The sequence below is a fragment of the Eumetopias jubatus genome, unplaced genomic scaffold, assembly GCF_037043125.1.
Source record: "Eumetopias jubatus isolate StellerSeaLion01/CBP00866 unplaced genomic scaffold, mEumJub1_p1.0 scaffold_5, whole genome shotgun sequence".
NCBI classification, from domain to species: Eukaryota; Metazoa; Chordata; class Mammalia; order Carnivora; family Otariidae; genus Eumetopias; species Eumetopias jubatus.
This window is the reverse complement of record NW_028274811.1, coordinates 92,450,814-92,478,750: the sequence shown is the minus strand read 5'-3', so window position 1 is coordinate 92,478,750 and position 27,937 is coordinate 92,450,814. Positions and strand designations below refer to the sequence as shown.

Sequence of the window (27,937 nt, the reverse complement as noted above, 5' to 3'; positions counted from 1 at the left end):
GCAGGGGGCAGCCTGCCCATCTGTCCACGGTGGCCTTGCCGAGGCCATAGCACAGCCAGGAGGTGGTGGCTCCAGGATTGGGAAGCCAGGTTTCTCTACCTCCAAATTCTAAAGTCTTTTCTTTGGGGTTCTTGATTATATGTTGGCCGGGTTATCTCTGTTGTTCCCCCCCCGCCCCCCCCCCCCCGTGCCTACAGGCCTTGTCTTAATCACACGACTCTGCCAGAGGCACTTCTGTTGAAAGTATTTGTCCTGAATAATTACAAGTTTTTAGTCTTACCTTTGACGTATATTTACCCATCCCATACTCATACATGTTTGTTCATTATTTATTCATTCTTCCAACAAACAGCGTTTATTCAGTGCCAGGCCCCAAGCCAGGGAGGGGAGGGACAGGTGAGCCCTTGAGCTCCCGAGTATATAAGGCTCAATCCTCCCATGGGGGGTGGGGTGGGGGGGGTGGGGGCAGAGGAGGGCGGGGGTGGGGGTGTGTGATCAGGGTGATAGGCAACACCGAAGCAGCATTCTCAGGGCACCCACGCCACTCTGCCTTCTTGGGCCAATGAACTCATTTCATCCTCACAGTTGCCCCTGCTAGGCCCTCAGGAGCTCAATTGCCCGGGGTCACCCGGCCAGTGGCAGAGCCAGGATTTGAACCCAGGCACTCTGGCTCCCAAGTCCATGCCCTTCACTACAGCACCATACGGTGTGACCGTGAGCTTGCTAGATGAAGAAGTGGAAGGAGCGCATGCAGATCTCAGTACTGTGAAGGGGTGCTCTGAGGTGTGTGTGGCGGAATCGAGGCCTGCAGGTGCCTCAGGGGGAGCAGGCCTTGGGCTGGTGCCGAGCATGGGTCCCAGGCTCCAGTCTTTCTGGAGCAGGAGATGCAGAGTGATCTCGTGTGAGGAAGAAGTCCAGGGCATTAGCCACACCCGTGTTTCTTTGTGAGCACAAAAACATATTCCAAAGCCAGACCCGGAGTCCCACGGTGTTTGGAGCTCGGCCCAAGGGCCTGGGCCGGTGCTGTGTGGAGGAGGAAGGGGCCTGGCTGGAGCAGACGTGGACGAGGCCAGCCTCAGCTGGAGCCTGGCTCTGTTGTTGACCGCCGGGGTCACTCAGGGTGAAACCTGGTCCGCCCTCCTGGGCACTCAGTACTGTGCTTGAGATCCACCGTGGAGAACAGTCCAGAGTCCTCTCCCCAGCCTGCAGGGCCCTGTATGATCCATCCCCCACCCCCACCCCCGATGACCTCATCCTAAGCCACCTGCCCCTCCCTGTGCTTCAAGCCCTGGTGGCCACTGTGGCTCCTTAACCAAGTTGACTTCACCTTCCACCTCAGAGCCTTTGCTTGGAGTGCCCTTTCCAGGCTGTCGGCATGGTGTGCTCCTTCCCTCCCCTTCAGGTCCCTGCTTAGAGGGACCTGCCCTAACCACTCGGCTCGAAGTGTCCCCTATCACATTCTATTGGATCATTGTGGGTGCTTCTTCATCGTTCTTGGCACACTTCAAAACAATCACATCCCCTTTTTGCTGATCAAAAAATGTATCTGTCCTCTCCATGGAAACGTAAGTTCCTCAATGCACAGGCCTTGCCTATCGTGTTCACCCCCATGTCCCCAACACTAGTAGGCTGGAGGCTGGCACTGTGAACCCTAAATAGTTGTTGGCTAAATGAATCAGCCTTGGCCTAGTGATCTGTAAAATGGGAGGCATCCTGCTGACGTACAAAAGTTGGTGTAAAGATGAGAGTATATTTAGGTTACAGTGCCTAGTATAGTGCCTGGCACATAATAATAGTTTCTTAGGATTGATACATAGAGCAAGTGTGAGGCCCAGGTGTGAATTACTAGCCTAGTTTAAACTCAGTGTACACAGCAGAGCTGTTTTGGCACTGCTGGGCTACCTGGTGCTCAGCAGCTCTTAAAATCAAGGTGATGGTAAGGTAGGATGAGGTGAGGGAAGGAAAGAAGAAAAGAGAAAAAAATAGGAAAAGTGTTAGGGTGCAGTGGACTGTTTATCAGCAGATATGTAGGAAGAGATGGTTTATCTCAAAGCCAGCTTGGCCACTAGAAAGTTTGTAAATTTCTGCTGAGGACTTGTATTTTTAAAACCGAAAAAAAAAAAAGGCACAGGTATTCCAATTAATGAATGTAGAAAGAATGACAGAATTTGAAAATCACCATTAAAACACCATGGTAATACGGGGTGTCTGGGTGGGTAAGCATCTGATTCTTGATTTCGGCTCAGGTCATGATCTCATAGTTGTGGAATCAAACCTCTCGTCAGGCTCCACACTGAGTGTAGAGTCTGCTGAAGATTCTCTCTCTCCCTTTCCCTCTGTCCCTCCTCCTGCTCGTGTGCTCTCTCTCAAAATACATTAAAAAAAAAGAAAAGAAAAAAAAAACACCACGGCAGTAATTGGTACAGTTAAAATCTGTGCTAAAATTAGTGGGTAAAAGCTTAAGCAGAAACAAGATATTTAGATAGGCTCAGCATATTTCCCCCAAATATTTAGTAATCACAAAGGGCAACACAGTTCCTTACGGCAGGGACTCCTGGCACATCCCACCTTAGCGAAGTGCTCAAGCCCAACATTGCAGGTCATAAGACGTGGACATCACACGCCCTGACGCGGTACACTGACAAGGGCTGCATCGTGGTGGGATTCTTCCCAGAAATGCACAGCCTGTCTGAAAGCACCGGAGAACATCAGACAAACCTTGTTTGAGAGAGGTTCTACAAAATACCTGACACACTCTTCAGGAGTGTCACAGTTGTGACCGATGAGGGAGGACCTGCAGCTGCCACACAGTGGAGCGGGCTGCGAGGAGACAGCAGCTAGGTGCAGCGTGGGGCCCTGGATTGGATCCGAGGCCAGAAAAATGGGTGAAATCCTGATGGTTTGCGATGTACTTGAGAGTCTTGTTCCAAAGTTCATTTCCTGTTTTGAGAATTTTCCTGTGGTGCTCTAGGGTTCTGGAAGGTGTTCCCATTGGGGGAAGCTGGGTGAAAGGTATACAGAGGGAACTTTCTGTACTATTTGTGCCACTCCTCTGTGAGATTGAAATGATCTGGAAATGAAAATCTTAGAAGGATGGCATGAGCTGAAGGGGAAAGGTGAAGCGCGGGAGAGGAAAATGAAAGCGGAGGCTTCACTGCAGCATCAGGACCACACAAGCGAGTGTGTGTTTGCGGAAAGACCCGTTGATGGTGACGGGAGTTTGGAAAGCACACCTTGCAATGGTAAAATCCTGGTTCCATGTTTCCATGAAGAATTCTCCACGGTTGGTTGGCCGGTGGCCTTGACAATGCCCTTCCTAAAACAGGTCCATTTCTCCCCTCCTGAGCTCTGTCACCTCTTAGCAGGGAGCATGTCCTTTGATGACACTCACTGCTGTCAGGATGTGCAGAGCTGAGGTGGGACTCCCTGGCCTCAGGTTCAGGGAGTCCTTAGCAGCATTTGCCAAACTGCAACCACTCCTGGGCCACTTTTACACTCTTTGCCATATCTACCTTTGCCTTTACTATTATAAACTTTATAAACGTTTTTTTAAATGGACCTACTGTAAAAAACTTGAATAGAGAGTTTTTTTAAAAATATGTTACCTCATCCCTGTGAAATGGAAAACCAATGTCACCCACTGTGAATCCAGGGTATCCATAAAATCCAGAGCAGTGTCAAGAAAGTTCTATGTTACGGCCATTGCCGGTAGAAGGTTTCAAGGCCTGCTCTTCTCTTTATCAAAAAGTGAGATTATTAGGTGTTAAAAGACCTACCTTCTAAATGAGACTTCTAAACTTGTTCAAGAGGGGCGCCTGGGTGGCTCAGTCGGTTAAGCATCTGCCTTTGGCTCAGATCCCAGGGTCCTGGGATCAAGCCCCACATGGGGTTCCCTGCTCGGCCGGAAGCCTGCTTCTCCCTCTGCCTGCCGCTCCCCCTGCTTGTGCTCTCTCTTTCTCTCAAATAAATAAATAAATAAATAAAATCTTTAAAAAATAATAATAATAATAAAAAACCTCATCCAAGAGACTTGAAAGAGAAGTGGAACAGGAGTAACTCCCTCTCCAGGGAATTCCTGCTGTTTGTCCCCCAGTCTGGGTTCCACCTAGAACCGTCTTATTCAGGACCGCTGTGAAGCTGCCCCAGAGCCACCTGGCTCCTTCCCGAGGGGCACAGCTGGCCACATTGTCAGGCCTCCTGGGGCCCGGCCCACTTCTTTCTTCAAGCCCAGGCACTCAGGCCTGACTGTGGAAGTTGTACGCCTAAAGCTGCTTCCTCTTAGGCAGCTGTACCCGATCTCCCCTCAACTTCGGCGCACTTGGAACCCTAAAAAAGGAAATGTGGCTTCCTGGAGGTAGTGGAATTATTCTCTTAGTGTACTATTGTTCCTGCACAATTCTAAGAACTGGGCTTTGTTGCCCTGAACTGGTACCTTGCTATGTCATGGGGCTGTGTAGAGTTCAGTGGAACAGGGCTTTTAAATACTTTTGACATTTACCCTCTGTAAGAAATACATTGTGTATTGCAGCCCAGTGTATAATGTATAAGAACTCAATAGAACAACGCTTCCTTTTGTTATAGGCAATTCAAACAGGTAGTTTCTATTCTGTTGTAATCTAATTTTTTTTAATGCTGGCTGCAATCCACTAAATTGATTTTTCAACACACAAATCAGACATAACATACAGTTGGTAAAACATTGCTCTAGATGGTTAAAGCATGAACCATACTAATGGGTCCCATTATGGGGGAGGGGTCACCTGATATGTGTGAGGCACAGTGGTGAACACTGTCGTCTTTAATCTTGACCACATTTTGCACCTTAGGTCACCAGATCTCAGAGAGGGCATCACCTAGCCCAGGGCACACCTCAAGTAAGGGCAGAGCCAGGATTTGCCTCTCGGTCGGCCTGACATTTGTGCATGTCCCTGGGGCATGGAACCCTTCCCCTGTGTATCTGCCATTACACCTCGCTCGAGATTGTTCCCAGAGGAGATGTCAATAGATACATGAATGAGGGAATCAGATGTCAAGCTGATAGAGAAAGAAATTCAAAAGCAGCCTCTTGACTATTATCCTGAGCCAGTGCAAAAGGTTTCCAAACCTGGCCAATGGTTAGATATTTTTTCTTTTAAAATTTTTAATTAATTTTTAAGTTGAGGTATAGCATAGCTCACTGTAAAATGCTCTCATCTTGAGCATACGGTTTGATGGCTCTTTGCGTACACACAGCCACAGGACCACCCCCAGATCAGGACCCAGAACCTTCCCAGTACTTCAGAAGGCTCCCTTGTGCCCCTTCCGAGTCAGTACTCCTCACGCCCCAAGAGGGTGCCCTTCTGACTTCCCTCATCACTGGTTAGTTTTGCCTCTTCCTCATGGCACGTAAATGGAATTATATATGATGTGTGGGGGTCTACTTTCATTCAGAGTGACATCTGTAGGACTTACCCACTTGGCATGTATCTTCAATTCATTCTTTTCTGTTTTGTAGTGTTTGATTACTTTTTGGTACTTTTAAGCTTCTTAAAAATTCTTCATAGAATATTTTAGACATATATAGCATAGAGATTAATCCAACCCCCCCGCACTGTAAGAAACAAACTTAGGCCCCCATATTCCTTTTCTCTTCAGATTTCCATCTTTGATGCATCCCCACAGCCACCCCATTATAACTGCTCTCCTGAGTATGCTGCTGATCCTTCCTGTGTGTGTTAGATTTTTACTGCCTGTGTATGACTTCTTAATGGATCCTTAATTTGTGTTTGTATGTGCTTTTTTTTTTTTCCATTACTGAGCCCAGACTAAACTTATTCTTTTAGTGTTCCAGGTCTTTCTGGAATTGGGAACCTCAGCTCTGTGCTACTGAGGTCCAGAGAGTTGGAGCAGAGTCCAGAAGGAAAGGCCAGTTGGGGAGAAACAGGAAGAGAGCAAAGGGGTTGGAGGTCTGAGGGGTGGGAGGTGGGTGTGCAGGGAAGACACTCCCACCTGTGTGAAGCAGCTCTCACCCGGGGGTCCCTGAGGCCCCTGTGTCTGTCTCATCTTGGACCTATGGGGAGTTCACGTGCCCCTCTTTCTGACCTGATTTTCTGGGCCCACTGGTGCCACCCCTGCCAAGGCAGTTCTCAGAGGGACTTGTTGGGGAGAACAAGGTTCTCCTTCGAGGAGAAGAAAATGCTTGTGGTGCTCTGTATCTCACACCCTCCAGCCAGTGACGGGTAGGGTGGTGAACACTCATTCATGGGGCCAGGCACCATGCCAAGTAAGCACTTCCCACATTCTAACACATGGACTCTCTCAGAGCAACCCAGTGAGATGGGACACTGTTTGACAGACTGGGAAACTGAGGCACCTGGCATTGAAGTAATTTCCCCAAGGCTACAGCTAGCAAGTGGCAGAGCTGGGACTCCCAGCCAGAAAGACCCTCTCCAGACCCACCATGACCTATATACTCTCCAGCCTCAATTCCTCAGAAGGCAGAAAGCGTGCAAGCCATTCCTTCTGGCCGCTCACCTTCTCTGACAACACATTTGTTAGGGAGGTTTTCTTGACTTTAGCTACAGGCAGGGAGGGACTACCTTTGTTTGGCACATGTTGTATCTCAGGGGCCTAGCCCAGCATCCAGAACAGAATCGATGCTAGTGATATCCTTGGGACAGATGCTGAATGAATGAGTGGGCCACAATGCCGATGCAGAGGGTTGGAAAACCATCCACAGGGAGGCCTTTGAGTGGAGTCTCTGCCAACTCCAGGCTTGATGCCCAGCTGTAGGGAATCTGAAAGTCAAAGGTTGGAGTCCCAGCTCCAAGGCTCCCTCGCAATGCCACCTTGGACGACCTTAACCTTCCTCATCTGGAAAGTGGGGATCCTGACAGTGCCACCCTCCTGGGGTCACTGGCACTGAATGGCGGGGTGTGACACACCACCGTCCATTCTGGGCACAGGTGGGGCAGGGGGCCTCCCACGTGGGCAGGTCCTGTTTGGGTGAAAGGCCAAGATGGTTTCGTGGGAGAACACCCGAGTTCCTATTCAGGCCCAGCAGTTCCGTGGAACTCGCTGGTGGGCACATTTGAGTTGTGTGATTGGTGGTGTCCCATAACTTTTTCCCGTGTCCCTAGTTCCACCCCTTAGAGGCCGCAGGAACAACCACAAGCCGCCCTTGGCCCCTGCCTCTGTGTTTCAGCCCTCTGCTGTCATCTGACACTCAGGAGACGGCTTGCCAGGCCGTGGCCGGCTGCAGAGGACCTCTTGGGCCCCTCCGGGCTGACATCCCCTGGGGACCGGCTAGGCAGGACAGCACTCATTTTTCCTCACACTCATTTGGCTTTGTAGACACCCTTCCTGGCCCTGGTACTGACCAGCAAGGTTTCACCCACATCCTCAAATACACCCACTGTTTACCTTCCCTGCATGGTGCACTCCGCGGGACCGTTCATAGGAAATGCTGAGGACCTCTCCATCATAGCTGGGTGCTAAGCTTTTGTAGGTGCCTCTTTGGTGCCAAGGGCTCTTTCTGCATTCCACTTACTGATTTCCTCGTCCTAGGAGGGGGATGTAATCCCCACCCCAGCCCCACTTTACAGATGAGTAAACTGAAGCGCAGAGAAGTCTAGCCAGTTGCCTGAGCACAGTCAGGATTTGAACCCCAGCCCAGGTTGTCTTTGTGAGCCCAAAGCCCAGGTTGTCTCCACTTCGTTCCGTGCTGCTCTGCAAAGAAGGCAGGAGTAAGCCCATGAATGCTAGTGACAGCCACAGTACCCGTGAGGGTGACAAATTGCAGCTACCTTCTGTCACGTGCTTGCTCCATGCTGTGAACTGTAATCAGCGCCCGGCATGCACTTCCACATGCAATCCTCACTCCATGAGGTTATCGGCATTTCTGTCCCCAGTTTACAAATGACAAACGCTGGGAGTTCAGAGAAAATTTGTCCAAAGGCATGCAGCTAATGCATGAGACAGTTGTGCCCCTCGCCCTGCCGATCCACTCCTTGGGGTTTGAAAAACCAGGTACACTTTGACGTCCAGACACTGAGATTTGCTCGGTGCTGGAAAGAGATGAACTACCAAGCCATGAGAAGGCACAGAGGAACCTTAAATGCATATTACTAAGTGAAAGAAGCCAATCTGAAAAGGCTGCCTACTGTATAACTCCAACCATAGGACATTCTGGAAAAAGTAAACACATTCTGAAGAGAGTAAAGAGACCATTGTCAAGGGGGGAGGAAAGAATAGGCAGAGAACAGGATTTTCAGGGCAGTGAAACTGTCGGTATGAAACTGTAATGATGTCATTATCCACGTAAACTATAAAAATGTCATTATACGTGTGTCCAATCCCATGTTCTGTACAACAGCACCACACCAAGAGTGACCCCTGATGTAGGCTAGGCTGTGAATCCTGGGCGATAATGATGTGTCACTGCAGGTTCATCCAGCATAACAAGTGCCCTGCTCTGGTGGGGGGTGGATGCTGGTTCTGGGGGAGCCTGTGTGTGTGGGGAACAGGGGTTGTATGGGAAATCTCTGCCTTCCACTCAGCTTTGCTGTGAAGTCTAAAACTGCTCTAAATAACAGTCTATTTTTAAAAAGCAAACAGGTACACAAGGTACTCGTTACTGTCTGGGTTGCCACCAGCCTGCCCCCTGACCTGTGTTCTTCCCACATGCCCCAGCAGGGATGTAAAGGGGAAGTGTGTGTCTCTGCAGGAAGTGGGGGCTGCCCTGGCTAGATTATCTGCGGGCTAGTCTTTTCCAGGTGTTTGTCCAGGCCTGCTGTCAGGTGTGATTTGACATTGAATCCAGGAGCATGTGTGGTGTGGGGAGCCAGAGGGAGGGAACTGTGCAATTGGGTAACCAAGGGAGGCCAGAGGGATGTCAGGCATGCCGGTGGACTCTGCCAGGGGATGGACTGATGCTCCCATTTGGGGAGAAGGAAGGAGAAGGTAAGGGGAGGTGATAACCACATTCTTTGGTCCCATTCCCTGGGACAGCATGTGCTCAGAGGAGGCTGGCCTGGCAACTGCCAGGCATTGCAAAATTCAGGCTTAGTTGAATCAATGGCCTTTGGAAAAGTACATTTTGCTCAGGAGCCAAGTAAAACTGAAGACTCTGCCGCCAGCACACTGAAGTCAAGAGCCCTGACTCACACTGAGTGGGAGGGAGGAGAGCTGAAAGCAGGCTGCGGCCCTCCAGTGGGCCCAGGCTCCCTCTGGCGCCAGGCCCCTCAGCCAGCTCACGGCCCTTGAGCAGGACAGTGTGCGTGCCGTGCGCAGCATCCTCAAATGGCTCTGTCGGGGCTCAGACCCCCTTCGTGGTTTAGAAAAGTTTCCATCCCTAGGAAACCATGGGCAAAATGAATCACTGTAAAAATCTAATTTTCTTATTGATTTGCTTTGTCAGTTTAAAGATGACTTCTCTCTAAGATGAGTCTTTGGTAGATGACCGTTCCAAAAGCCTAAAGATGTTGGGGGCATCTGGGTGTGGTGGGAATAGCTCTGCTGGGACACACACATGGTTCCCACATGTGACCTCAGTTTTTCTGCCTTTAAAATGGGTCTGGACTAAATTAGCCTTGCCAAATACCCAGGAAGCATGTCACTAGTGTCCCCATTGCCTTGGCAGACACTGCTAATCCTTCTCGGCCTTCACAGCTGGGCAGCCTGGAATTGATCCCAGAGACGAACCTTCTTGGCCACAGGGGGACTCCGTGATCTCAGTTGCCTTCTAGCGCTAGAACATTTAGATCTCTTTGCCCTCTCCTGTCTTTATAGTTGTACTGCCTATTCTGATTTAAAAAACTCAACATTTAAGGCCAAGCTCACAAATTTGATTGTCCCCAGGCCAAATCTGAGCCACAGAAGTATTATTGTTTTATTTAAAAAAAAAACAAAAAACAGCTCATCGCCATCATTTTTAAATTGGTGATTTCACATAGGACCCAAGATTTCTGTTTTTTGGTTTTTTGGGTTTTTTTTTTCCTGATTTTTGGCCACCCCGGGACTCCTTGCTTTAGCCAAGGGCCATGCTGGGGGCTTTCTGCTCCCTTAATTTTTTAAATTTTATTTAATTTTTTAGAGTTTCAAGTTGTTATTTAAATTCCAGTTAGTTAACATACAGTGTAATATTAGTTTCTGGTGTCTGCTCCCTTAAGCTGGGCTTTGGCCCCTTTGATTTGCCACAGGCCCCAGCCAGCTGACTTCTCTCATTTTTAGTATCTACCTGGCCTCAGTAGGCATTTTTCTTTTCTTTTCTTTTTTTTTTTGAAGATTTTATTCATTTATTTGACAGAGAGAGACAGAGCGAGAGAGGGAACACAAGCAGGGGGAGTGGGAGAGGGAGAAGCAGGCTTCCCATGGAACAGGGAGCCCGATGCGGGGCTCGATCCCAGGACCCTGGGATCATGACCTGAGCCGAAGGCAGACGCTTAACGACTGAGCCACCCAGGCGCCTCAGTAGGCATTTTTCTACTTGGGAGTGTACTTCCTACAGAGACGCATAATGCGTGGTTGTCTCTCATTTGGTGATGTGAGCAGTAGGTGGTCCGTGCCTGGGCCCATTGAGTCATTTGGGAAACTTGATGTTTCCTAGAATCTTTTTCAGAGGGAAAGGGTATTTTCTATCTATGAATAGTCACTCCCTAGTGGTTTTGTATTTTTATTTTCCCATGTGGGCTTTCCTTTTAAAGCAAAGGCTTAGATAAGCTGTGGACTGTTTAGGAAAGCAGGGATGAGGCAGATGTTGACAATATGGGGTGGGGAGGAGGTCTCCTTCCTCTCCTCCTCTCCCCTCCTTCCCTCTGTTACTCACCCCTGCCTCCTGTAGGCCTCCCCTGTGAAGTCTCATCGCTGGTGGGTGGTTAGGAAGCCCATGGCTTTCAAAAGGTACTCACCTGCACATCTCAGGTGAGCTCTTTGCCTGCGAAAGACTCAGTCTTCTGTGGCCCAGTGGGCCTCTTGTTACTTAAAGATGATGCATGTTCCCTACTTAAGAGTGCAGTGCCAGGTGCGAGGGAACCCAAGATGCGTAAGGCCAGTTCCTGCCCTGGGCGAGTTCACAACTTCTAGTTGTGATAGTATTAATGAGATGGAGTGGGTTGCGCCTTTCATTCATGATTACAGTTCACACATGTGTAGTAACAACACACCGTGTGCCTTATGATGACAGAGTGAAGCTCAGGGGCTGTGGGCAGCCCAGAAGGTGGTGCTTCAGCCAGCCTGGGGATAATTAGAGATGGATTCTCAAAGAAAGGGTTGTGTGAGCTGAGTTTTAAAGAATTACAGGGTTGGGACGCCTGGGTGGCTCAGTTGTTAAGCTTCTGCCTTCGGCTCAGGTCATGATCTCCGGGTCCTGGGAACGAGTCCCGCATCAGGCTCCCTGCTCTGCGGGAAGCCTGCTTCTCCTTCTCCCGCTCCCCCTGCTTGTGTTCCCTCTCTCGCTGTGTCTCTCTCTGTCAAATAAATAAAATCTTAAAAAAAAAAAAAAAAAAAAGAATTACTGGGTCCTCTGACGTCTCCTCCCACTCCAGCTGTGTCAGCCTCCTTACTGTTCCAGGAGCCTGCCAAATATGCTTCCTGCCTCAGGGCCTTTGCACTTGCTATCAATTCTGCCTGGATTGTTCTTCCCTGGATATCCACGTGGCTGCTATCTCACTTCCTTCAGATCTCCATTTGCATGTCACTTTGTTAGATGGGGCTTCTCTGATAGCCATTCCCCACCCCCACCCCCCATCTAAAACAGCACCTATATTATACTCTGTCTCCTAGCTTGGTTTATTTTTCTTCATAATACTTATCGGCATTGACATATTAGTTCATTTATTACTTGTCTCTTCTACTAGGTTGTAAGCTAGGCAAAGGCAGGGAGTTTTGTGTCTGGCCACAGTTGTATTCCTAGCACCTGGAAGTTTTTGGTATACAATAGGTACTCAATCATGACAGAAAGAATGAGCTGGTGGAGGAGGAGAGAGAAGAGGTGATGCAAACAGAGGGCACAGTGCATGTAAATGAACGGAGCTGGGACAGAATGGGCCTCTCTGGAACAAAGAGTGTTGGTGGGGCCATGAGGTGGGTGGGAGGGAGGGAGGGCAGGTAATGTACAGTTAGGGCCAGTTCTCCTAAAGACCCTACCTGTCTTTATTTTTTCGCTTATAACCTGTTTATTATGAAACAAAAGTACGGAGATGTGCCCAAATGAAAATGGTCATCAAGGAGGGCACTTTGATCCCTTTCCTTATGCATTTTTCCATGGGATTGTCTGAAAAATTTCATCTTTTAATTTGTGAGCCAGGCCTCGCTTTCTAAAGCACACCGCTGCTTCCCAGCCTGGCACAGTACCTTCGTGTGGGTGCACGTCCCAGCTTCTCCACACGCCAATTGAGTGACTTTGGGCTTCTGGAGTGACGAACCTTATCAGGAGCTATTGCTCTCCCTGAGACACACCCTTCTGCCCTTTTTCTCAGCCTCATTTCTGCTTTCTTTTTAGGCTCAGGATCTCAGCCCAGAGTCACCGACTCTACACAGTCTTTTCTGAGCCTTAGTTTCCTTTTCTGTAAAAAAGGGCTGAATCTCGTTTTTGTATCTTGGAGAGCCTTGGGGATTCAGTGAGCTGTCATGAGCACAGAGGCTGGCTTACTTAAATACTCTCTTTCCCCTTTCCATGCCATCAGATCCACCTCCAGGTTTTTCTTTATTCTGCTTTCTTTGACCTGCCAACCTCTTTAAAATCTTGATCCTATCTAAGGGCTTTTATCCCCAGGCCTCGCCAGAACTCAGCCCTCACTTCTTAAGGTAGCTGAGAATGTTGTCCAAAAGGTAGTCTCATAGTGCAGAGTAAAACTGAATTATGGGCAGGTGCAGATGGAGGTCAAGTGACATTCGGGCTCTCCCCAAAGGGGGCACCTTCCACAGATATCTTTCTCCCAAATACTCTGCTCCAAAACTTAAAACCACCAGCCCCGGTGGTTTCCTCCTTTTAAATCTCTGTTGAAGGCCGTGCCCTGGCTGGGAGCCGCCGGGATGAGAACCTAGTCCCCGGAATAGCTCGTGCCGCTCAGCATTTAAATGCCATCTGTATTTTTATCCGATGATGGGTCATTTCTGAAAAACCCCCACTCATGTTCTGCCCCTCTAAGAATACATTTCCATTTATAGCTTCCACTCTCGGGATGATGTTGTGTCCTGGTGTGGGGCTGGCGGCTGCGTCCTGTTTCCAGTGATTTGGAAACACTTTGGAGCCCTTGCTGTCCCCTGGCCTGTGTTCCTGGTGGCCTTGACAGTGGGAAGCCTGACTCCCAGCCAAACCCCAGCTCCCTGGTGTCCTGAGGCTCCGACACCAGGCCTTTCCTCTTTCTGTGAGAGCGTGAGCTCATTGAGCTCTTGCAGCGGGGGGGGGGGCGGGGGAGCCCCCACGGGGGTGAGGGGGCCCCCATCCGGCGGTGCTCTGCCAGGCCCTTCAGGGTGATACCACACCACAGTTCCAAAGCTCCATGACCCTTCCTCCTTTACTCGCTCACCAAGTGCCCACAGCCCGCTGTCGGTGCCAGACTCCGTGCAGGCACAGGAGGGCAATGCTGAGTGTGGATGGCCAAGGGCCCCCAGAGCCTAGTGCAGAGTTTTTGGGAGGCCAAAGAGGGTCAGGGTGAGGGTCAGCCTCTGGGTCAGGCTGCCCAGGGTTCCAGCCTAACTCTGCCTCTTGCTGGTTGTGTGAACTTAGGCAAGTGGCTCGGCCTCTCTGAGCCTCGGTTTACACATTTGTTGATGGCATCTTATGGGCAGTAGGGAGGATTCAGTGGGATAGGGTAGGTCAAGTGTACTAAATGGGGCTTGGCCCATAGGGTAGGAGCCCAGGAAATGCCAGTTCCTTTTCTCATCCCTCTGTTGACCTGTGGTAACTCAGGTAGGTACATACTGAAAGTCTTAGGAAACAAATTTGAAGTTGGAAATCAACACACAGCTGATACCTTAGCAATTCTAGCATGCACCAGTATCTTCTGAAGTGCACTTTTTTTCTCAAATGCCTGCCCTCCCTACCCCTATGCTGGTTTAGTTCATTCCATAGTGGGGCCCTGGAAGCTGCAAATTTAATCAGCTACCAGGCAGATTCTGAGGCAGTGGTGCAAGGACCGCACTTGGAGAAAAGCCGCCTCCTGCATCTATTCCACAAGTATTTCTGTGGACCTACTGTGTGCCTGGCACTTTTCTAGGCTCTAGGGATATAGTGGAACTCAAAGGCAGACACAGTTCCTGCTCTCCTGTACCTTACATGCTAATGGCAGAATCAGGCAATCAACAAATGCACATAACACAACATAAAATCGGACAGTGATCTTAAGTGCCAAGAAGAAAAAAACCATAGAGCAAGGAGATGGAGAGGGGTGTTTTAGTTAGTGGCCAGGACAGGCCTCTCCAAGGAGGTGACATCTGAACATAGATGTACGTGAAGTGAGGCAGCAAGCATGTAGACATCTGAGGGAAGAACATTCCAGATACAGAGAATGGCAAGGGCAGAGGGCCTCAGGTAGGAGCAAGCTTGCTCGATTTCTCAAGGAACAGATCGCGTTAGGATTTAGAGCTATTAGACTAGCTCCCCGCCGCCGCCACTGCTGTGTGTGAGCTTTGTTCTCCCCCGACTGGCGCAGGTCCAGGTAACAGGTAAAGTGCATTGTCTGGCCCAGCGAGGCCTCTCCCATTTTTCTGATAGACCATCTAAAACACTCTTGGAGAATATCTTGGTCACCTTCCTGATTAGCCGGTTTTACTGTGTTGCTCAGCAGCATGTCCCCACAGCCAACACAGCACAGCGCACTTCACCACGCTCAGGCATCTGGAAACCCCAAGAGAACAAAGACGGTGACTTCAAAAGAGTCGGGGGGGGGGCCTGTCCCTTAACACAGAATACTGCTGCCCTTTCTCTTTTACTGTAACTATCTGAAGCTGCAGGAGATTGGATTCCACGATCCCTGAGGTTCCTTCTGGGATCCTAAGAAAAGGTTTTGTGTGAGAAGCTGTTGAGATTTGTTCTGGACATATCAAGTGTGAGGGGCAGGTGGGATGCACCTGGGCATGAGGAAGCTCCTTGGGCATTACCATGTGAGCTCTGCGAGGACAGGGACCACATCTGTCTTGTTGACTTTCTCCTGTCTCTGTGGAACTTGGCACAGTAAATTAAGGCATGGATGAATTGGCTTTGGGAGCTATAAGAGAAGCGGCCTAAATACTGACCCCTGGGCACACACCCGGTTGTCGGGGATAGCAGGAGGCAAAGGAGCAGACAGAGAGGGTACCAGAGAGTGAGAATACCGTGGAAATTAGACAGGCAAGAGAAATCCAGGAAGGAGGGACGGTTAGCAGGTTCAGTGCAGGGGCATACCGAGGAGAGCCAATGGCATCTGGCCCTTAGTAACTCCTGGGTGATCTTAGCTAGAGCAGGAAGAGAGACTGGAGGGGAGGCTGATGTCAGAGGCCAGACTGCTGTGGGATAAGGATTAAATGGAAGGTGAAATGTGAAGTTATTCTGGGCCAGGTATTAAGAAGTACGCTGTGTACTTCCAATTGCATTGCTTTGAAAGGTACCGAATAACTGGTTGTCTTCTCTTTAAGATACTAAGGTTGATTATTGGGTTCAGGTGGCTGTAGCCTGGTCCATCTATTATTAAGTTTCTGATCATTGCTAAGATCCAGTGTTTTACCAAAGGATACACAGGGATGATTTTTCTAATTCTATTAGTCTTCCCACATTATTCTGTGGAATATATTCCCACATTATTCTGTGGAATTCTGTCTACTCCTACATCTTCATCAACTATTTGGTTACTTAGAAATGTATTTGTATGCAAAAAAAAAAATGTCAGAATAAGTGCTTTCCCTTTATTTTTCTAGTTTTCAGGATAACGAGTTGGTGGCCTCGTATCGCCAAAGGTGTCCGAAGAGGGGTTTTTTTTTTGTTTTCTGAAGTGTTGTTATGAACTCATAGATTGCTTAATGTGTTTGATGTGTTTTAGCTGTGGCCATCATTAAAAATTTTTAACAGTTTTACTTAGGTACAATTGACATACAATAAACTTCACATAAATAAAGGGTGCAGTTTGAGAAATTTAACATGTATACATCCATGAAATCATCGTCACAATCAACATAGTGAACGTATCCATCACCCCTTAAAGTTTCCGCATGTCCCTCTCTTCCTTTCTCCCTGGGCAACTAACAACCTGCGGTCACTCTAGACTACTTTGTACTTGTCTAAAATGTTATATCTTCAAAAAGAAGCAGTAGAAGGTGTAACCAGAAGCTAACACAAATGGTTACTTTTATTCTTAGGAGATGCATAAAAAATATTAAATATTTAGGGATAAATTTGACGAAAGAAGTTCAAGACCCATGTACTGAAAACCACAAAACACTGTTGAGAATTTTATGTAGATGGAATCATACCACATGTACCCTAATTTGTCTTTCATTCAGCATAATTATTTTAAGGATCATCCATGTTGTTGCTCACGTCACTACTTCATTGCTTTTTATCGCTGAGTAATAGTCCATTGTATGGATATGCCGTAATTCGTCTGTCCATGTGTCCATTGATGGGCGACTGTGGCTATTACAAATTGTATCTGTGGCAATTACCTCACGAATTTGAAGATGTAAGCAAGGGTGTAATTATTTTTATCACTACCCTCCCCATAAAACGTAGGCATAAAATTTAACAAAGTCAGTGTTCCACAGTTTGCTTTTTTTCTGTTACTGTATAGAGACCTTCCTCATTCCCCTTTATAGCTGTATCTTCCTCTACTTTATGGATGGTCTATAGTTTATTACCTGGTCCCGCTTGGATGGACATTTGGATGGAACCCAGTTTGCTATTACAACCGGTGCTGTGAGGAATAGCCTGCCCAAATGTCACTTTGTATTTTCATCTGGAATTTGCTGAATGCCATTAAGGGGCGAAGCCCTGCACAACCCACAGGAGATTGAGGAACAGGTCTGACATGTCTCAGTCCAGTAGGAATGGAGGACTCTACAGCCATCTTGGGGCTGTGCCGGGAATGTGTATGTCCACAGAGCCCGGGGAGGTTGGGGAGGCTGCCTCAGGAGGGGCCTTCTAGAAGCTCTTCTTCCTCTTTGGCCAGACTTGGTGGCTTCTGTGGGAAGGAGGAGAGGGAAAAGACTAGGCCTCTGCGGTCAGAGAAGGTATTCTGGGATGGGAAGGGTCACAGTGGAGGCAGCTGGAGCTGGGGGAGCACCCTATTGACCGAGACCTCTGCACAGGCACCGATATTTAGAGAGAGAACCCCGGGGGATGGGCTGGAGAGAGACAACTATGCATGTGGTAATGGTGTGTGCACAGAGGGTCACCGCCCAGACCTCCACTCCTCCAGCTCCCGGCCTGTGTCCCTGTTTCACATAGGCATGTGGAACAGTGGTTAGAGCACGTGTCCCGAAGCTAGACTGCAGGCGTTTGAATCCCGCTCCTGCGTCCTGGGCAAGTGAAGTAGGGGGAAGGATGAAATCTACTGCACAGGTTGTGAAAAGGGTGTGCGCTGACGAATGCCAAGCCTGAGTCCACGGCTGGGTGCACGGTCGTCACTCACGGTGCGGGGCAGCCTTGGTGTAGCTGTCATAGTCATTATTCACCCTCTGAGCGCCTCTTTCTGGGCTAGAGAGGGAGACAGACTTTTTTTCCTTTCTTTTGACAGAGGGAAGATTGGTGTAGGCTCATATTAGCGGTTTGAATGTCAAGGACAGGGTTCAGGGGGCTGTGAGGGGGATTCCAGGGCTCCGTAGAACGGGTGCTTGGTTCTTTCCAGAACCAGAGAAGAACTGGTTCTTTCTGTGCCCATGCTTGTTTCCGATGTGTTCATTGACCTCTCTGCGCCCTCCGGCACGTGCACGCACATGCATGCGCACACACGCACGCACACACACGCACGCACACGCACACACCCCAGTAGTTCTCAGTAAGGTGGAAGAAATGAGTAAGTGAACAAACAAGCACACTTTTCACCTGACTCCCTGGTACTTGGCACCGAAGGCTCTGACAGGCTTGGTGGGCAGGGGTGACCAGGCCAAAGCATCAATGAAAAGCCTTGCTGGCTATTTTTGGGACGAATGACCCACCACTTCCAATGACTTGCTCCTAAATGGCGTCTAATTTCATTAAGCCTTGGAAACAGTGACATCACGAGTGCCTGCCTGGTAACCGCCCACATATGGCGAACCACAGAGTGATCTGAGATTCATCTACAGGAGCAGGGGAGAAATGAGGTCCCGAGCAGCAAAAGTTAAAATAGCAAAGCTGAGGCATTCTGCTATGAAAAGAAATTACAGAAGAAATCCATTAGTCAGAGATTTCCAGCGGCAATTTCCTTGCTTGGGAGCAGAAGAAGACTTATGCGTGTTTATTTTGGGTGAGGTTATGCAGCCATTCCTCACTCAGTAGGCTAGATATGGCATGTAAAGTGCATTTCTGTTAAGTAAATCCTATATTCTCATTGACTTCTAGTACTAATGTCGATGTATGTTTTATCTTAGGGCAAAATGAGTTAGAGGCATAGATTCAGCATGTTTCATTAAAATAGTGACACTGGTACCTATTGGACCATCATAGTAAGCCACAAGTCCAGGTAGACTTCTTTTCTCTGTGGATTCCTTTGCCCAGGTCTCTCCAAGTGAGCTCTTCCTTCTCAGGCACAGAGCAAAAGGGAGAGGGAAAAGCTGCTTAATCCAGATTCCTGGTCTCCGTGGGGGCAATTGAGGCCGTGGCCATGACTCCACCCAGCGGGAGCAGAGGCAAACTGGCTGCCTTTCAGACAGAGCACAGACTCAGTGGGAAAATGAGCTTCCCACATGTGAAGTTTTGCTCTGCATACAACACAGTTTCTCAACTTAAGTTCTCCGGACATTTGGGGCCAGTAATCCTTTGTTGTGGGGGACTGTCGCGTGCATTGTAGGATCGTCGGATGTATTAGCATTCCTGGCCTCAACCCCGCTAGGTACTAGGAACACCCCTACTCCCCACTGTGACAACCAAATGTCTTGGGGCAGCAGGGCGGGGGGGGGGGGGAGGCGCAAAATTGCCCCTGGTTGAGAACCACTAGCATATGGCTTTTCAAGAGCATAAGAGATAACAAGGATTTAATAAACTTTTTATTGGCTTGTTTCTGTTTTAAATATTCTGAGTTTAATGATACCTTGGGCTGGACAAGTCACTCCTCTTCTTGGGGCTTTCATTTTCTCACCTGTAAAATGAATGGGTTGGATACAGTGATCTCAGAGTACCTTCTAGACCTGACAGTGGACAGTGTTGAAGGCAGGAGGCCCCTGTGGGGTCTCTGTGATTGCATCCTCTCCTAGCAGGTGATAAACCTCTTGCCCACCTAGCTTCAGTCACTGCCTCCCATTCTCCTGGCGCTTGGCATCCCGATCAGTCTTCCTTAAGTCCAGCTGATGGTTCTCTTACTTTGGATTCAAGCCCACTTTGCCCCCCCTTTTCAAAGTGAAAATTCCTCAATATCCAGTACAAGGAACCCCTGAAGCCGCAGCTTCCCCACTATCCATTTCATCTTAATCTTGTTAAGACCAGCCAGTGGGTCTTATCTTTGTACAGATGCATTCATTGAGGTAATTCCCCGAGGGCCTGGGTTGGGCAGGGCTGGGCAGCAAGAGGGCCCAGGTCCTGTCTTTGGGAAAATCACAGTCTAGGGGGAGGGCAGGAAAAGAGTGGTTTTTGTTTGACAACCATAAAGAATCCGTCTTTTCACTTTCTCTGTTTGAGGCTAAACAATTCCAGTTCTTTAACCTTTTTTCCTAAGATGTATTTTCCACTGAAATGGTCTTGGTTTGTCCCCACATTGTTGGGAAAAGCAGCAAGAACATGAATTACGCCTGGATTCAGATTCCTAGCTGTGACACTTCACAGGTGTGTGAGCTTAGCTAAACCGTCAGCCTCTCTGAGCCTCATCTATAAAATGGGCTAAAAATCCCTAACTTGAAGGTTGGCCAAGAGACTTGAGTGAGAACATGCCAGTCAAAGGCATAGCATGAGCTGAGCACACACTAAATGTACAGTAAGAATCCCTTCCCCCTCCTCCACTCTCTTTACCCTTTCCTCCATATTCTCTTGACACTGGGTGGCCACAGCTAATCGCATCACCACATCACCGCAATGAGGGACTGACTAATATAAGTCAGAAAACGGCTCACTTCCCAGTCTGTCACATGCTGGGTTCTCACCAGCCTTCCTGTGGCCCGTTTTCTTAGTGACATTCACTGCTGACTCACTTGGCTTGTGGTCAGCTCTGTACCCAGGGTCTTTTTCAGTTCTCCCTTTACCCCACCACCGCTCCCCAGTTTAGATTTGTGGTGTGGGAATGGAGTAGTTATTAGAGAACATTCTGTTTAGGTGGCCCTTCTCAAGGAGTCAAAAGCATTACTAGACTGGCAACTTCATGAAGGCAGGACCCGTGTCTACCTTCACTACTTCCATTTTCCTACACCTAGAATATGGCTAGCAAGTGCTTAGTAAGTATCTGTTGAGTAAATTAATGTATTTTGAGCTGGTCCATGTCTTCCAGGAGATTCCCACCTGCTCTAGGGCAGCATCTGTGGGAAAGTAAGCAAAACCTTGAGACTTTAACTTACCAATGGGTGAGCTCTAGACTGATTCCCACAAGTATACAGGGTAGTGGAAGGACCGTGGTCTATGACTCAGATTTGGGTTTGATTCCCAGCTCTACTGGTCACGGACTTGGTGACCTTGAACAAGTGGCTTATAGCTTAGCCTTAGTCTTGTCGTTGGAAAAATGGGATATCCGTGTCTGCCAGGGTTATCATAAGAATTAAATGTGAATATGTGTGTGTAAAAGTACCCAGCACAAGCTGGGCAGTGATCTTGGTTTCACATCAGTGATTCTCTCCAAAGCACCTCTTTCCTTTGATCACCATTGCCTCCAGTATTTTGTTTGGCGCAAGTCTACCCTCCTCTCTTAGACCTTTGTTCACTCAGCCTTCCCCCCACTCTTCCTACCCCCAACAAAGACATACTCTTGACACCCAGCAAACATTTGTTAAGCCAGCCCCTCAAAATCCGATGCCTACAGGGACCCACTATGTGTGAAGGAAGCAGCTGTGTGGGATTTTTATGTGAAATCTCCTCCTTAAATTGTTTTTCTTAAATTCCATTAAATTAAACACATTTTTTAACTTTTTATTTTGCCAGAATTTCCGGCTTACGATAAAATTTGCAAAGCTAATGCAAAGACTTCCCATATGCCCTTGACCCACACTTCCCCAAAAGTTACCTACCAACTTAGATAACCAAAATACCACTATCAAAACCAGGAAAACAACACTACGCAGAGGCATTAACTGATACGTGGGCCCTATTAGAATCCCATTGTCCTACTGGTGTCCTTTCTCTCACCCAGGATGCCCTGCGTGGCTTAGTGGTCGCGTCTCTTTAGTCTCCTCCAATCTCTGAAAGTTCTTTAGCCTTTACTTGGCCCCAGGACATTGGTACTTTGACAAGTACCAGCCACCCATGAACCCTCAGTTTGGATCTGTGTGTTGCTTTCTCATGATTCATTTGAGGTTTCACATTCTGGGCAAGATCCCCCACAGGACTTTATGGTGTGCCTTCCCCAGTATTGTCAGATCAGGAGGCACATGATACGTCTCCTTACTGGTGACACTCACTTTGGTCACTTGGTTAAGATGATGTCAAGTTTCTCAACTGTGAAGTTACTCTTTTTCCCTTTGTAATTAAAAAGGGTTTTGTGGGGAGGTACTTTGAAGAAATATCCTGCTCCTCATCAAACGTCTGATTTATTCATTTCTTTATATAGATTTGTGGCTTCCTATTTTATCCAGTGGCTTATAATCTACTCCTATGATTATTGATTTTAATGCTCACATTGTCCTTTCTTTGGCCAGTGTCCCCATCATTCTTTGAACACTTTCTTGCTTTCTGACATAAGGTGCCCTAAGTTCATCTTGTTTTTTCCCTGCCTAGTCCTGGAACCAGCCTTTTCTCCGAGTAAAGAATGGTATTTAGAAGCCAACATTTGAGTATCAGGTGCCCTCTTTGCTATCTGGCTGTCACTGTTCCTGGACCCTCTCATGGAAGGAGCCAGGAAATGTATGTGAATATGACGTGTATTTCTGTATTTGTATCTGTTGAAAATCATGAATTCACAGTGAAACCTCCATGTCCACTCTAGCACCACAGTTTATTCTATGTTTCTTTCCATATATACCTCCCTTCCCCAACAGTGAGGCCCCTGGCCCCCATTATCCTCACTGTATTTACATATTCATTTAGTGTGTCCCCCCCACCCCCACCCATGTATCACTCTCCCATCTCTCTCCTCTTCACCCTCACCAGGTTCTAACCTCTGCCCCCAGCTACCCCCACCTCCCCACCCTGAGCAGCCTCTAACTTCCCATCGAACTCCCAGTCTTGGAATGATGGTTTATAGCTTTTAAACTATGAGGCCCAGTTTCGGCCTGTGGGCCCTGGCTGACCTGATGTTAACTGGACGGGGAAGCTGGACTGTGAGCCCCTCCCACCCCTCTGGTGCCCGGCCCTCCCACCTGTCCTAGCACTGCGTGCCCGTCAGCTCCGCACTCCAGCATGCCAAGCTCAGTCCTCTCTCTTGGCCTCTGCTCTTGCTGTTCTCTCTCCCTGAACTACTTTATGGCTCCACCCACCCTTCCTCCGAGCCTCCTGCTCTGATCAGACATCACCTGCTGCCGGAAGCTTCATGGATTACCCCAGGTACACTTCCTGGGTTCCTCCGGCACCTTCAGCAAACCCCGTGAGGAGCACCACGGCATCCTCTTTCCATTGCCTCGTCTGTCTCTGTTGCTAAACTATAGGCACATGGGGCCAAGGGCCGATTTTTATACCTGTGTCCCTTGTGCCTGAAAGAGGACTTAGCACGTAGTAGGTGTTCATAAATGTTAGTCAGATGAATATTTTTTTAAAGATTTTATTTATTTGAGAGAGAGAGAATGAGAGATAGAGAGCACGAGAGGGAAGAGGGTCAGAGGGAGAAGCAGACTCCCCGCTGAGCAGGGAGCCCGATGCGGGACTCGATCCCGGGACTCCAAGATTGTGACCTGAGCTGAAGGCAGTCGCTTAACCAACCGAGCCACCCAGGCGCCCCAGTCAGATGAATATTAGTAATAGTAACTGCAAATATCTTATAATACTTCCTGGGAGCCAGGCATGGTCCTGAGTGCTTTATATGCATGAAGCCACTTGGTCCTAACCACTATGCTGTGAGATAGTATTGTTGCCCCCATTTTACAGCCAGAGGAACTGAGGCACAGAATGGTTATGTCAGTGACGTGCCCAGGGTCGCACAGTGTGGAGTCATGTTTGACCCCAGGTGGGCTAATTCCACAGTTCGTACATGTTCTTACCTCTCATATGCCTCTCACAGCGAAAGGGGTCAGCGTTTCAGAATAGGGGAAATGAGTAGGTCTGGATAATTGAGTCACGTGGACCCCTCCCTCTCGACCACACTCCCAGCCCGTTTCTAGTGCCCCTCAGGGGCCCAAGAACAGATGGCTGGTAGCTGAACAGGCAGGAGGGAAAGTGTCGCCTTTTAACTTGGCAGCCCCAGGAATATCTTCTCCCCTGAGGTGTTAGGAAACCCAGCACGTTTCACGTGCAATTAGAGTGAGCGCACGGTAGGCAAATATCAGATCTTACGCAAGATTCCAAGTCATTGCAGTGAGGTTAGCGGGGTGCTGACAGCTTTTCCCAATCACCGAAGGGGAACCACGTGCCAACTGGTCACCCCTGAGAGCTGGAGCGGCCGGCAGCTTCACCATGCCAAGTCCTGCCGGAGAGCTGGGGAGCACGGTGTGGACTTAGAGCTCTGGTGATAGAGCTCCGCTTGGTGAGAACTGTCTGCTCAGGTTCAAGTGACAGGAAGGAAGCCAAGTGTGCGAGGAGCCTCGTCTGTGAATGCTGTGTAAATCCACCACAGGCATTCATTTCCATACTCCTCTCAGTGGCCTGGCAGGGCCTGGTGCTAGTAGCCACGAACAAGGAAACTGAGGCTCAGAGCGGTGAAGCCGTTTGCCTAAAGTCACACAGCAAGGAAGACCAGCCCAAGATTTGAACCCAGGGTGGTGGTCTGCTTCCAAGGCCTGAACTCTTAATTAAATAGCTGGCCAGAATGACACCATGTCTGTCTGCCTCCCAAGCCCCCAAATCTTCTGCCACCCCCATGACCCTCGTTTGCTCTGGTGGGACCCATAGGAGAGAAAGGCATCTGCTCCGTGTCTAAGGAGGAAACCCCTGTCAGACGGAGCCAGAGCCGTGGCAAGCAAACGCCCGAGCCTGTGGGCCTCAGGCAGGATTTTACGTTAACTTCGTGCCTTGGAGTTGAGAATCCCCACAGGCAGGCTGCAGGAGCTGGGGCAGGGGGAGTGGAAACAGGAGGGGGAAGGGGAGGCAGGAAAGGGAAGAGGGGGAGGAGAGGCGACTCCGGGCAAGAACGCAGTGCCGTCATGGAACTCAGGAAAGACTGCGTTCCCCTATTTCCTCATCGTTAGCGAAGCCCAAGAAGTGGGTTCCGTTTGTTCCACAAGTGCTCACTGAGTGTCTGCTATGCCCCAGGCCCATGCTGGGGTCTGGGGACCTGGCAGAGGACAAAACCTGACAAGGTCCCTGCCCTTGTGGTGGTTCCATTGTGATGGGGGGTGGGGGAGACCAACCCAGAAACGTAACCAAACGAAGGTCGTCTCAGGTAGTACTAAGTGTTGTGAGAAAGTACTACCAGTACTACCCTAAGGGCAGGGTCCCCTCAGAGGGGTGTCCGGCAGGCCTTCTGGAGGAGGTGGCCTGAAAGAGTGGGAGAAGCTGGTTCTGGGAAGAACTGTGGCTCGCCGACCAGGTGGCATGCCGGCTGACACCATCTCCCCTGCTGCCTGAGAGCCGCCCCCTTGTACCCACCTCACCCCTGTCCCCTTTGCTCTCTGCAGGTTTGACATCTACAGGAAGGTGCCCAAGGACCTCACGCAGCCAACATACACCGGGGCCATTAGTGAGTAGTGTCCCTCTTGCCGTTGCCCCCCGCCCCTCCCCCCATCCCATACCTGGGCCTGCTCTCCATGTGCAGAGCTGCTGAACCAGGGAGGAAAGAAGGAGAGGAGAAAGGATGGGCATCTTGCCAGCCCTTCATATAGTTCCTCATCTGTCCACACCATAACCCTGCAAGGTATAGGCATCATCTGTTTCTGGAAGGATACACCCGGAATCATCAGTAGTAATTGCCCCTGGGAAGGGAGACGGGGGCTCAGGGGTCGGGGGAGACTTACTTTTGCCCTTACACCTTTTAGACTACTGGAATTTTTGACATAAGCATGTTTTTAATCATTAAATAATAATAATAATTACACCAGATTTTGGTTTCTAAATGCCAGTCTTCAGTAAAAGGACCTAAGGCTCCTTGAAGAAATAGCTGTTTTCAGGGCTGGGGCAGGAAGAGCACAGAATAAGCGTGGATCGAGTTTGGGCCAGAAAGCAAAGAAGCTCCAGAGGAAAGAGAAGGCTGGAGTTGCATCAGCAGGAAACAGGAGCACCATGACGGGGGCCAAAGACCAACCCTGGGGCGATCTGAGTAACAGATCACGGCACAGTTGCCTCATGTGCTGAAGAATTACCAAAAAGGAACATGAGTCCGTACAGATGTAAATAAATGGGAGAGAAGGGGTGACGCTTCCTTAGAGAAGAATTCCAAATAATGTATCTGAGTAAGTCCCCCTCCAGGAGGTCAAGCTTCATTCTCCTCTCCTGGAGAATGGGCTGGACTCAGCGACACACTTGCAAAGAGCAGAGAACGGAAAGGAGAGAGTAACTTTCCTGTGGAGCTACCCAGAGACAGCACCTCCACCAAGTGATAAAGGTTGACGTCAACCAGTGAGAAGTCTTGTGGACGTCACGCACCCCCGATGGGATGGAATGGGAAGGGCGGGCACCTCCCCTCCGAGGCATCGTCCCAAAAAAGGACAAGCGTGTCCAATCATGGGAAAACGTCAGCCAGTCCCAGGTTGGGGGACATTCTAGGACATCTGCCAGTACTCTTCAAAAGTGACAAGGTCTTGAAAACCAAAGGAGGAATGAGGAGCAGTCAGTGGATTCAAGACTAAGGACACAGGATGACTAAATGCAAAGTGGGATCCCAGGTCATGTCGAGGAACAGCAAATGAGCATTAGTGGGGAAACTGGTGAAATCTGAGTGAAGTATGTAGCTTAGTTAATGGTATTGTACGGTGTTAACTTCTTCGTTTTGACAACCGTACCATGGTTATATAAGATGTTAACGTTAAGGAGAAGCTGGATGAGGGGCGTATGAGAACTCTGTACTATCTGAGCCTCTAGTATTACTCAACAATGAGAAGTTTATTAAAAGCAAACTAAAAGTGCCATGCAAGCAGGAATACTTCATAACCTCATATTCTAGATGAGAAAACGGGTCCAGAGAGGTGAAGTGACTTGTCTGAGGTTTCGTACCCCTCCTGTACCCCCCGCCTGACCCCCCTGCTGGCCTCTCCAGTGCTTGGTGTGGGGGGAGGGACCCTCCCCGTGGACTGTCCCCTGAGCAGGGCCCTGGGGGCTGGGCAGTGAGGTTGGAACCCACTGCTGCCTCCCAGGGTGGGCCATTGTCAGGTAGGGGGATGACCTGGGGCTGACCCCAGCTGGGCCTGCCCAGCCCTCCCTCACTGGTGTGTGGGTGCCTTCTGCAGCCCTGGATCTCCACATCGCTGGGGAAGGAAACAGAACAGCCAGTAACAGGATGCATGCCCTACAGGCCTCAGGTCTTGCAGAGCTGGGTTCATTCTCCCATCTAGTGGTTAATGACCTTGGGCAAGTCACTTCACCTCTCTCTGATTCTCAGCTTTCTGATCCAGGGAATAAATGAGTTCCCGCCTGTCAAGTGTGGGATATGCGCAAAGTCCTCAGTGCTTGGACTACCCTCCTCTTGTCACTGACCTCCTGGAGCCTGTGAAGGTCCGTGACAGCGGATGCTGTGATGCTTGGTGCCTGCGTCCCCCACGGAGAGGATATTCAAGGCACATCAGAGGCAAGGGGCGTGTTCATCTATCTGTTCTACTAGTTTATGAGCCTGGTCACAGAAATTTAAGTGAGGTGTCCTGTCCCCTCCCTGCCACCAGCCATCAGTTCAGACCTCTGCTTCATGGTCTCTGTTGTCTCACCCTTATCAAGTATATGTGACAGTCAGGTCTGTATCCTCCTGGAAGTTTTAAAAAATAGATGCACGCTTGAATACACCGATATCGTTGTTGGAAGCAGAGAAGGGAGCATACCGTGCACACCACTCTTCCCTGCCCTTTTTCCAACTGATATATCCTGGATACCTTTCATACCGGCACATAGATGGCCCACTACATTCCACCCTCCCGCTGTGTCTGGCAATCCACAGTTGCCATCATCTGGGCAACCCACAGTTTATGTAACCAGCCTCCTGGGGTGGACATTCTTGATTCCAATTTATTGCTATTGCAGACATCCTTGTCCATATATTTTTATATCCTTGTATGGTTATTTCTGTAAGGTAGCTTTCCTAGAAGAGGAATTACTGGGTCAAAGGGCATATGTATTGTAAAATTTAGAAGGTACTGCCAGATGGCCCTCCAGGGATGTGGTCTGATTTGCAGTCCCAGCCACAGCATGCAAGACAGCAAATTCCTTTACACAAGAGGAAAAAGGCGTGAGCCATGGGAAGCCAGCCCTTAGCTACCATTTAGTGAACAAATATTTATTAACTAGGTCCTGGGGCCAGGTCCCGTGCCAAGTCCCAGGATCGTGTTGATGAATGGGCTTCAGTCTTTGTCCTTGAGGAATGCACGGCTTAGCAGGGCAGCAGACACAAAACCATCCTCTCTTATTACGCTGCGATTGTGCTATTAA

General features: G+C 49.2%; 1 protein-coding gene across 3 annotated transcripts in view; it reads left to right on the top strand.

The window, feature by feature from the left end:
• ERGIC1 (endoplasmic reticulum-golgi intermediate compartment 1) overlaps positions 1-27,937 on the top strand; it is a 103,156-nt gene that overhangs the window by 24,762 nt on the left and 50,457 nt on the right. The window contains exons 1-2 of one of the 3 annotated variants that reach the window (XM_088023471.1): positions 24,988-25,049; positions 26,917-27,089. In XM_088023471.1, coding sequence (XP_087879597.1) covers positions 26,924-27,089 — 166 coding nt within the window. In that variant the 5' untranslated portion in view covers positions 24,988-25,049; positions 26,917-26,923. Of the gene's footprint in view, positions 1-24,987; positions 25,050-26,903; positions 27,090-27,937 lie in introns of those variants that run through there. The other 2 variants (XM_088023472.1, XM_088023473.1) reach the window with 2 other exon arrangements.